Source organism: Haemorhous mexicanus, chromosome 3 (genome assembly GCF_027477595.1).
Source record: "Haemorhous mexicanus isolate bHaeMex1 chromosome 3, bHaeMex1.pri, whole genome shotgun sequence".
In the NCBI taxonomy this organism is placed as follows: domain Eukaryota; kingdom Metazoa; phylum Chordata; class Aves; order Passeriformes; family Fringillidae; genus Haemorhous; species Haemorhous mexicanus.
Genome location: NC_082343.1, coordinates 88,401,569 through 88,413,676, shown reverse-complemented (window position 1 = coordinate 88,413,676; position 12,108 = coordinate 88,401,569). Strand labels below are relative to the sequence as shown.

Genomic DNA, 12,108 nt, shown 5'->3' with positions numbered 1-12,108 from the left:
GTTGATTTCTTGACATTAGTGTTCTTTTGTTCTGTGCTTACACCCTGCTTGTTCTACATGTTTGTACATTTCTTTGTTTTGTTGAAATGGAAATGAGCTAAGATTGTTGCTAAACCATTTGTTTTATCCAAAAATTTTTCTCTATTTTTAATTGATTTTCATTGTGTGTTTTTGCAGCAAGCTTAGTAGTGGAGGAGCGAACGAGACAGATGAAAATGAAAGTGCACCGTTATAATCAGACATCAGGGTCTGGTTCTAGCCAAGAACATGAGCGTGAGCAATATACCAAGGTAAAGTCAGTAGTCTTGGAATGATACTTTGGCTTGAAAATTGAAGGCATAAACTTGTTTATTTAAAATTTTATATAACCTTCAAGAGCACTGTATTTTAAATCCTGACAGAAATGTCTTCAAGTAATAGCTTTTTAGCATCATTTTTGCCCCCGTCTGATGTGCATTAGTCTTTGTCATCAACTAAAATGAATCTGGAAAAACAAATATGCTTAAAAACTTCAGGAAAGCTTTTCAGAAAGAAAAAGTTCTAGAAAGAAAGATCCTTCAACAGCTGTTGAAAAGAGACTTATCACATCTAGCTTAGGAAGTCCTTAGATTTCCAGTTCCTGGAGTTTGGAAAAACAGGCCATGAAAGAGTAGGTTGGCCCTTGTTGCTGTCTGATATATAGAGATCTAGACAGAACTAGGTCCAATCTCATGCAGATGTTCTCATATAAGTATAATTTTTTTGCATCCTAATAATGTCAGAGATAAATTATCTCCTTCCTTGGAGTGCCTACTGATTACTTTGATTTCCTTTTCTACTAAAAGCATGAAGAGTTTCTGTGATAATGGAATTTATTGAAATTCTGTTTACAAAGTTGTATAGAGGGATTTTGGTTTTTTGGTAAGGCTAAAATGGTAGGCCATAACTTTGTAATTTAAACTGTATAGGGTTCTAAGCAAACTGCTGAAAATGTCTTGCACATCTGCACTGCTGCTAACAATTCAAGCTGTGAGGAGCTGGATGCTTCTGGAGATACAGGTTAAAATAATGTATAAGTGAGGTACTCATCTAAAGCAAAATCACAAATTTACTTAGGAATGGTTAAATAGGACATCTGGCAGCTAAAATTTAATACCTAACAGATTTGAAAGATTGGTTCAAGATCTTGTTGCGGTTAAATATGCAGACAACTTTATTAAGAACTTCAATGAACAGTTCTCAAAAGGAAGAGAAACAAGAGAAACAAGGCTTTAGGTCCTGAATGGCCGAATTGTGGGATAGCAGTGTTATTAAAAAAACTCAACCGCTGGGGTAGAAATTTCCAATGAGGTCCTCTATCAGAAGCAGGAGTTTGTTTAATTAGAACAGCTCACTTGCTGCTGGGTTTGCTGCTACCTTCTAAAGAGGTCCACTCAGGGCAAGAGGGTGAGATGCAGTGTGTCTCTGTGGTACTTCCCAACCATTTAACAAGGGAGAATATACAGTCAACATAGGGTTGATAAAATTTTCATTAGAGAGAGGTAATATGCAGTCTGAGGTCTTTTGCCAGGATGACTAGAGACCTTTGTTCAGAGTCAAAGGCCAGGTTTCTGAGTTAGATTATATGTTACAGATTGATTGAAATTTTTGTATTTATCATTCTGAAACATCTTTTTTGCTCCTCACTCTCTAATATTTATGATAAGCATCATTTTGACCCTCCAATATGTTTTTCTGATTTGATTAGTGTAGATCCAGTGCGTAGTTAAATAGTTGTTAGAAAACATCAACCCACAATGTTATAAATTTCTCTTATTCTTAGAACCTTGAGTTTTTTAAGATCTTCCTTTGGTTTTAAATGCATGTGGAAATCAAAATAGAAATCATGATGAGTACTGAATCAGAAGAACACTGAAATTATTCTATTCAGAATTTTGCTTCATTTCACTATGGTGATAGTCATCACTTTAAAAATGCTACCAAAGCAAACTTTATGCTACTGTCTTTCTCTATCCTGAGAAAATGGGGAAAGAGTCAAGAAAATAACCAAGACAGATGAAGATTTGGACATTTGAAAATGAAGTATGTTGTATCAGCTGTTGTGGTAAAGCTCATGACTGAGACTTCTCAGAACTGAAGACTGTACCAATTTCTGTTGCCAAAATTTCTCAAAAGTCTTCGAAAGCTTTATCTTTAAATAAAGAAATAAAAATATTAAGTGGTATAATAGGCATTCTGGAATAGTGAAAAAGAACTATTAGCTGACTATTAAAGAAAAAGCAATTGCAAATAGAGTTTCTCCCTCTTTAACCAAAATGCTTCTTTCTTTCCTAAATAGCAGTGTTTTCCCACTGCTCCAGAAAATAAATATATTTATTAGAGAAATTATACTGTGCTGAACATTGAGAAAATTGTCCATTCTGCATTTCAGAGCAATCAACTCACATGGGTTTGAGTCTTCCAATATTTTTGCATTTGCAAATATGCTTGTTTTGTTGCATACAAAATTCTCTAAACCATTCCAAAATTTTCCTTCAGTATGGGACTGGATCGTATTTGCAAAGGTTAATTATGCATATACAAAATAATTCCTGAAGGTTAAATAAGTTTTCCTTTATATTGAAACAAGCCTTTTTTAAACAGAGACATTCTAACTGGTCCTTTGCAATTGCCAGTTAATTTCTGATGCATTACAGTTTTGAATTTTTTCCCACTCAGTTTCTTAATTTTCTAGTTACAGTAAGCAAGCAATAGTTTTCCAAACATGCACTATTCAGGTTTCCATTTTGAACATCCATTAATGGATTTTGGATAGGCAACTGTCTGCCCTGCACCATTTGTATATGTCTTCATGGCTGTTCCACTCTGTTATGAGACTTTCACAGAGCTCACATCCTTACTTCCCCCCTGTGCAGTGGAAAGACTCCATAATTAATGTGAAACAGTTAACTTCTAATAAGCTAAACAGAAAAAAAAAAAAAAAAGGGAATTTAAGAAACAACCAGACCTCTGAGGATATTTCAAAAGAGTTTAAACAAGAGCTTTAAACATGTCTGCCTTCTGTCTTATATTTTGGAGAGGCTGTAGTGGCTAGTGTGCACACATTTCTGCTGTTTCAGTGCTTGAGAGAATCAAAACATTTGGTGGCATAATTGTGGATTTGCACAGAGGTGAATTGCACTGTAACTCAATTAGCTGTTTAATTCAAAATACAATAAGTTTTTTTATTCTATATGCCACACATAGAACACAAACACCATGCTTGCAGCTGTTCTGGCTTAACATTTTTTTGAGAGTTCTGTTTATTCAAGAGAGTTACTGATTAGAGCACTGTAGTTTGTACTTAAAAAGGATATCACTCTATTTTTAGATGCAGTTCTGACTTAGGACTGTATGTGATTGAAAAGCATTTATGCTAAAAGGTGTAATCATGGCATTTGTTCCGTGGCACTGTGGATTTAGCTCAATAGTTACTGTCTCAACTCTTATGTGTTATAGTTAATGTCTAAAGCAGGGGCTGGGTAGGATACTTGGGCTGACAGGAGGCTGATTATGTTAAATTATGCTGGGTAAGGCATCTAGGGCTGTATATAGAAAATACTTTCAGACATAGATGTGACATCTTCTTTTGGTCCCCTTCACTCACCTTGAAGAAAAAAATCTTTAATAGATGTCATATTAAGATGGCAGTCACACCAGTACTGGCTGGGTTTCACAAAATTTAGTGAGTTCATTCATTTTACCTATGGGCTTCACTGCAGTTTCCTCATGGTTTGACTTGCTCATTTTTACTGTTCCCTGTTTAGAAGTTGAGCTGTGTTCATAGGACTTGGATACAATTGTAGGGAAGGTTTTTAGAATCGCTGGTGCTTAGTGTCCTCTGGCCATGGTGTGAGCTGCTCCTGAGACAGAAGCTGGTGGGAGTCAGTGGTGAGACCTTAGGGAGCACCCTAAGGTGCCAACTGCTGGGCTGTGAATGCCAACAGTATTCAGAGCAACCCCATGTGAGCAATCATAAAACTGAAGGTGCTTTGTGCAGGATTCAGTGTTTTCTGACAAAATTCCTCATTAGAGTGCCTCAAAAGATAGCTGCGATCTCCAGACTTGTGTAAGTCCCTGGATGAATCTGTGCATCTGTATTTGCCTTTCCTCATGTTTAGAACCTCATTTGAAACCCATTTTATTTTCTCATTTCATTTCCTCGTTTTAGGCACATAATGAGGTATATATTTGTCAAGGTTAGTCACCTGGGGCTTTTTTTGCAGTCAAAGGACAGCGCACTCATTTAATTTTCAAAGCTCTGAACTCTTGTATTCTTCATGCTTTTGGGAGTTAAATCTAGGAATATGAATACTTTCTTATTAGAAATACTTTCTAATATGAAAGATAATCCAATTATAATGAACTGTTGAATGACTTCCAAGATGTGCCTGATAATCAGTAAAATTGCTAACATTGTTAGTCATGAAGGAGCTGTAAAATAATTTGTGAAGTGCACTCTTTTGGTTTGTGGCTATGCTCTTCCCATTGATGTTAACACATCCGCAGTTCATCATATCCCTTTTTTCTCCTTTTGCTGGTGAGCAAGAAGCAACAGCTCCACCGGTGGTAAAGTGAATGGAAGAACTGCATTCCAGCTGCTTATAGATGTCTGTTTTTGTAATACAGGCAAGGGAAGCACAGATATTTTTGGCATTTGAAACTAGCTGTTAATAATGTTTAAAAAACCAGACCTACTCTTTAGTAATTGCTATTGAAGTTGCTGCAAACTTCAGTGGTCTCCTAATGTGATGAATAGTGCACCTTGGAAAAGAAATGTTACATAAGCTTTGAGGTATAGAGTTGAAAGAGAAGTGGTTGCACTGAAAATATACTTCATTTTGAAGCTTCAAAATGATGTAATGTTTAAATATAACATCTCAGGGAAACTTATTGCAAATATATGTGCAGTTTCAAGTAGCAGCAGCTTTTTCTTTACAGTAGAACTTTATTATAATATTTTTGAGCCCAGTTGGTAACCTGCAGGCATTACTTCATTGCAGTACCATATAAGAGGATTTTAGCCCATGTTATTTTTCTTCTGAATTATACATTCAGGTGTACTGCAGCAGTAAAATATTCTCATTTTAATGAGCACTGCTTTCTGGAATAGTACTATTTATTTCTCTCTGTATTTGAAGGGAAAAAAGGGTAACTTCAAAATTACCTTAATTTTATTCATCTGCTAGCTGAGATGACTGATTATGAGATTGTATCAGAGGTAGGTAGGAAATCATTAGGACAACTTGTATGCCTCCTGTAGAAGTCAGTGAATTAATTAGAAGCAGCAGGTATAAGAAGGTAAAGCTAAATCCAGAAGTAGTGGTAGTAAAATGTAAACTCTGTAGCACTCAGCATTAATTTTCAGCATCACTACTTTTTGTGCTAATCTCTGTTTCTGTGAAGGGAAAGGTTTTCAGTTTCTTTGGAATCACAGCTGTGGCATACAATATAAAGGGACAGGAAAAGCTCAGCCATGCCATGAAGATCTCATTTAGGAAGGGATGCTCCATGTTTTTTTCAATAGCTGTGTAATTGCAGTACAAGACAACTGGAAGACATGGATTCAGTTTTATGTCTCATCCCACTGTAAAATTCTCTGTTTACCAGCATATGAAAAATTGTCTTTTAAGCCAGTCTGATATCTACAAAACAATTCCATTTTTTAGACTGCTGGACCGTAGGGAGCAAAACAGAGTGAGGGTATAAATATAGCCCCCACTTACAGGATGATACCTGGGCTGAAGACCCCTGCACCAGTAAATGGTTTAATTAATACTGAACAGTCAATTGCTGAGGCTGAATCTCTAAAAAGCCACTGATACACAACCTGGGACTTCTAACTTCTCTGCCAGTATTCTAGCCAGTAAGCTGTGCAACCATGCTTGATGCTTTCCCTCTCTCCCCTCTCCCCATCTTTCCCAGCCCGCCTAGATACCCCATGAAAGGTGGAACAAATTCACTACAAGTCAAGCAGAGGGTCTTTTTCATGACAAACCCAATCCATCTGTTGAATCATAAGTTGAGTGCTAACAGCTAGATTCAGGTGTGGCTTGGAACAAAGGCCAGCAGCCAAAACCTCTCTCAATACGTAGAAAAAAGGCTTCCAGCAGGACAGCTTCCAGAAGTCCCTGCATCTGGCCCTGGTGGTTCTTTGATGGGGAGTCTGCCTTCTCCAGCAGCATGTCATGGTTGCTCAGCGACCACTGAGTCTTCTACCACTGCAGGTTCACTGTGTACACTCTCAAACTAAAGGCCACAAAAACAATATGGACTTCTTGGTGAGGAAGAGAAATAATTGGACATTATAATGGCAGAGGGAAGAAGTCAGGTTGTCTTCAGCAAATGCAAATTAAGCATGGAGGTGTTTCTGAAACACCTGTCTGTTGCTACACTTAAGAAACCCCATGCATTTGAGAGAGATTGCTTGATTATATTTTAAACAAAGAATTGTTGAAACCTCAACTTCAGAGGATTAATTTGTAGATATAATCTCAATATATGGGATGGGTGAAATCCCTATTTCACTGAAATTAACAGAAATTTTATTATTTAATAGGATGATTTTGCAGATTGACAATCTGTTTAGCTTTATGGAAAAGCCAGATCATTCCATGTGTCCAGATGGTTTTCATATTTTTACATGTCTCATTTAGAGTAGCTTAAAGGATTCATTAGGAATTCTTTAGGAATTTTGCATAAAACGTCAAATCTGATTCAGGACTGGGGCAGTTTAACTTATGCTGGAGAGAATTAACCATTTAGTTTTCTAGGCTCTGAATGTTTATGTTTAGCCTAAGTAAAAAGTTTTCAAACTTGTATACTTGCTTTGAATATTTTTTTAGACTTTAGAAGGAAAACATGTTATCTTATTATGAAATAGGTCTGATAAGAATTAGTATGCTTTGTGTTTCCATTTTGGAGTTACCATTTTATCTTGCAGTCTGAAGGATAGCAATCAGCAAAATTGTTTAACAGATTCTACAAGCCATTAACAAAAGGTGATCTGAATAAACATATCAGCATAGTTTCACCCCATTGGGCATTTATATTCAGTGAAGTCACAAATTACTTGTAAGAAGAACCTCCCAATAAATTCCTGCTGTAGTTGAAAATTTTTTTGAACATCATGGTACTTGAGTTCTTTCTGTTACCCATTTTCTTAAAGTTACAGCCTTGTGTCCTGCAGATGTTTTTGCTCAGCCACTGCAAGGCCCTCACAGGGTACTGACTTGAGTTTCTGCTAAGCAGTGCTCTAATGCACACCTGAGAAACACAGTGAGACAGTAAATTTATATACCCTCCATTTGTCCTGTAGATTTCTATATTTACAATTGGTGCTTAGAATTGCTTTATTCCTTCCCCTTCTCTACTCCTATTGACTTCCTCATTTTATATTCAATGTTTTACCAAGAGGTTTCCAAGTGTGCACAAGCATACTTGCTGAAAGGCACTGGAGCAAGAGAAGATAAACCTGGCTTAAGGAAAGGAGACCTGATACACTCATCTGTACAAACTCAAGCTTGTGTTTGCCAGGTTTTTGAAATTAAGTCATGGCATTTGCTGAGTGACTCAGCCAGCAACCCAGTGCCTAACTGGAGTTTGTATATTCACAGACAGCCACAGATTTGTGTATAATTCATATATAAACTTTTATCACTTGTAATTTTACAGAGCAGAGATCTGGAAAATGAACTCCCCAGAGTGTCATGTCAAAAACTGCCTAGTGCTCCTATGTGTTAATAGTTTTCCCATAATATACCCTGGGAAGTATGCCACTGGTTTAGTTGCTTTCCAGCCAAGAGCACCTTCCTCTAATGACAGTGAGTTTTAGTTTTGTAAGCCTGAAAACTATTTGGTCTTCATATCTGTGTGAGTGAAGATTTAGGTAAGTGTGACATTGCTAGGATTGAAGCTTCCTTTTGTACCTGTCTGACTGATGATATGAGCAATAAGAGCATTAGGTAATGTGTGGTGTCACAGTTGATTTGAAAAGTGAAGTAACTTTTACGTCTGTCCACATATTCCTCCTGCTGGGTATTCTGCTAGTTCTTAGGCATGTGCAGATGTAAAAGCAACTAGATCAGGGAATTGCCTGGAAAAAAACCTGTATTTACTGAGTTAGCCTTCTGCCTAGATAGTCCTCTAGTAGCACAATACAAAGAAAAATTTTTAGATAGAAAATGTCATTTTTAAATGTTTTTATAGAGCTTAGGAACTGATAGCAGTCCCTAATACCTTCATGTAGCATTACATTTCATTCAGGCTCATATGCAGTTCTATGTGCAGGTATTTCATAGCATATATTTTTAATATTTTAAAAATTTAAAACAGAGTCTATAGCCAAATGGATGGTATGCATGTGCTTGAGATGTCTGTCTGATGCATAAATAGTTCGTAAAAATATTTCTTTATTGTAGTTCTAGTGTGCTGAAGAACCAACAGCCTATTTAATTTCCAATGTGTTGTTTTATTCCAAGTATCTTCTTTAGTCCATAAATAATGTTTCATTTCTGCACTAGACATAAAGGCATTATTTAATGTAGGCATATCTTTGAATTTCATACAATTTTGTTATATCTAAAATCAGTTAAAGAGAATAGTCATACTTAGGTCATGTGTTGTCTCAATGAATGCGTTCTGTTTTGATGAGACTCCTCACCCTTTCTTTTCTTGATCTCTAGTATAACATACAAACAGATCAGTACAGAAGTTGTGATAACGTCTCTGCCAAATCATCAGATAGTGATGTCAGTGATGTGTCAGCCATTTCCCGAACCAGCAGTGCCTCTCGCCTCAGCAGCACAAGTTTTATGTCAGAGCAATCCGAGCGCCCTCGGGGCAGGATCAGGTGAGTTCTCCATGCAGCTTCAGTTGCATCACACACCCTCTTGCACTGAGTGCCAGAACACAACCAAAAATCCTTGAAACTGCATAATCACAACACACCAATTTGTGAAAAATGTTACACACATATGAACTGTCTTCCATGACTGGCCTAAGAAGACAATATTTTTGCAGTTGTGCATCCTAAACAGGAAGTAAACTTCCCATGAGAAGATGATAGTTTACTGTATTTATCCCACTTGAACCTGAACACAGGCTGTCCTTTCATTGTTGGCTAAGAATCAGTGTAATCAGTGTGTCAGTAAGGTGGTACAGCAGAAATATTACTAGATTTTTTTAATTAAGCAGTTTTTCATAAAAGCTTGGTTTTGCTTCCTCAAAGTATTTTTCCCTACCTACATGTCTATATTTTCCTGTTTTCATGTATATGATAAATTACTAGATTTGAAACTATTATTCATGTAGTAATTTTGATATTTCTAGTTCAAAAGTAGTTTAATTCATTTCCATGATCAATAATCAAATACATCTTTCATCCTTGATACTACTCTATTCTGGGGTTAGGGCTTTTTTAGATGCATACATTGGTTTTTGTTTTCATTTACCTTGATGACAAAACTCTCAGCAACTAAGACTGCTCTTGGATTAGCTTGATTACATTTGCCTGAACTGTCAAAAATTCAATTCTAGGTGTTCTAAAACACAAGAAGAATTATAAACTGTAAAAAAAACAAACTATCCCTACCAGGAAATCTGCCTAATATAAGTCTGGAAGGCATCATTTACCACTCAGAACACTTCTAGACAGACTCAGTGTCTGAGAAGATCAGCTGCAGGAGTTTGGTATGTTTATGCAAAGGGAAGGGATGTTAGGAAAACTCAGAAACTGGCCTCTATGTTTGAGCTGGATACACCTCATTTTCTTTTCAAGGAATGTTCACAAGGGTGTTTAAAGTCATATTTCAGATTGGTGGAGGTATAACCTGACAGCTGCAGTAATCCATGATCCAGCAGAACACTGCAGTGGGACTGCAAATGTATTTAAAGTAATTTCAATTCATGTCCTTAAATGCTGCATTTCATCATGTCCTAGCTTTTCAGTATTTGACTCTTACAAGGGGCTTTTTTCATACCAAAATACCTTATTTCAAAGACACAGAATTTTTCTCAACTAGGCCCCCTCACAGTGTCTTTGCCAGGTTCAACAAAAATAGGATTTTTTTCCCCACAGATGTGTGTAACAGATTTTATCAGAAATTTTCCTTGAGTTCGGAATACTGATTGTAAATATCAGGACTGGGAGAACCAGTAACCTTGTGTAAGCCTGGCAAGGGTGAAACCTGGGCTCAAATCCTCAACCTCTTCCCCTCTTAGGAGTAGCAGAGCACTTTGAGAGCAGGACTGGGTGACCTAATATACAAAGCCAAGTGTCTGCAGTGGGAGTTCCAGTTCAGCCTCTCTCTAGACCAGTAAAGTGAGAGGTAATTGGAATTTAGATGCCTTCCCTTTCTGATAGTGTCCACAGGATCCATACCTCAGAAATTAGACACTTTTTGATTGCTTGCTTTAATCTTCTCTCAATTCAGGCAGGACTTCCACAGTGAACAAAATGTGTAGTAATAACATACAATGCAGTTCCTTCAGTAGAAATATGAGGAAGAATTTAAAAGATTGAGGAAAGCGTTGATTGTTTTACGAACAATTTTTTTTTTCATCTTGAGATTCATGCTGTGTAACTCCAGCCTTAAAAGTTATGTATCTTCAGTGGAATTCACCTAAAAATAAGTTTTTATTAAATTATTATTTTAGCTTACCTAAACCACCATTAAAAGGAAGAAAGCACCTATTATCTTGGATGGTTCACCTCATCTTCAGACAGGTGCCAAAGGCAGGGGAATCATCCTTTTCTAGCTTGAATTGTTGAAGAAACCTTAGATGGCTTGTTTAGATTGGTTGCTTGAATTTTTTACATTAAAGATTAAAAGGATTATGTCTCTCAATTACTGAAGATTCTTTAAGATCAAGGAATTAGAAGTTTTAAGTGCTATTTTGAATAGTAATTTGAAATTCAAATATTATTTTTGCCTCCAAAGAACCTAATGTTAGCATATATCAAACAGGATGGGATGGGATGGGATAGAGATGGGATGGGATGGGATGGGATGGTTGAGCAGGAAGGGTAGCATGTTTTGTCTAGCTGTTTTTGTCATTCTGAAACCATCTATCCAGCATCATCTTCATTCAACAAGTATCCCTACTTTGAAGAGTAGTCTGGGGTTCAGATTAGTAACCTGAAGTGATTGATGCAAGTTCTAAATAAAAGTATATAAAACAGTTTCTTGCTTTCTAATTTAGCATTTAGTTTAGCATTTTCAGGTATGTGTTATAAAAATGGCTTTGCATGGCTAAGCTACTCTTTATATGAAATTATTCAAAGCATCTTTCTTGTTACTCTTCTGGGAAGTCTGGTTAGCTGCCGTGCTCTCTAGTTGGAAGTGCAGAAAAAAAAATACCAGGAATTTTTGGTGTGTAAACAAAAAGTTCTGGGACTTCTGATTTGAATCAGAATCAGATTTGTGAATTCAGAGTTGGTATATTTAATGAGTGAAACCAACTTATAACTTCTTTATGGAGATTTGCTTTTATTGATCAAGGTCTTTATGCATTCATGATACAGTCCCGCAGTACTTTGTGCCTGCATGTGTTGGAGACATCACTGTGCATGGCTCTGAAACATTTCTCTCGTCCTGAGTGAAGCAGAAGGAAATGTTTTTGTGGTTTAATGCAAATGATTGATAAGTGAGAACCCATGATGATTAATCAGCACCATATGGTCTTGATCAGACAAAGAAGGACATTTGCTGACTTAATAAAAAATTATGACAGATTTTGTCATTGCATCACTTTTCATTTGTAGCCTTTTATGCAGATAACCTGGACTTCTTAGTGCTGTTAAGTAGGGAGCTGTCCTGCATGGTAAAGGTGAGGTGGAGGCTTCTGTTTTGGAGGAATAACAAGCTACCATAAGTTGTGTCCTTCAATCCGATTTAATAAAATCTGCTAAATTTATGAAAGACTAAAGAATTTTTTTAAGGTGAATTTGTCTCACTGTATCTGGATTTTAAACAAATTGCCCCTGCATTAGGAATATTACTGTTATCTCTCATTTTAAATTTGAAAACCACATCTTACTAAGAATTATGGTTTTTATCTTGATCAATGTGTGATATAATATCATTATGT

The 12,108-nt window shown here is 36.5% G+C and overlaps 1 protein-coding gene across 20 annotated transcripts in view; it reads left to right on the top strand.

Annotated features, from left to right (window-relative positions):
- The window catches only part of RIMS1 (regulating synaptic membrane exocytosis 1), a 305,427-nt gene that overhangs the window by 237,714 nt on the left and 55,605 nt on the right, over nucleotides 1–12,108 (top strand). For 16 of the 20 annotated variants that reach the window (XM_059842618.1, XM_059842617.1, XM_059842628.1 and 13 more), the window contains 2 exons: nucleotides 178–290; nucleotides 8,703–8,869. The exons of the other annotated variants lie outside the window; for them this stretch is intronic. In XM_059842618.1, coding sequence (XP_059698601.1) covers nucleotides 178–290; nucleotides 8,703–8,869 — 280 coding nt within the window. The remainder of the gene's footprint in view (nucleotides 1–177; nucleotides 291–8,702; nucleotides 8,870–12,108) is intronic. 20 annotated transcript variants of the gene reach the window in all.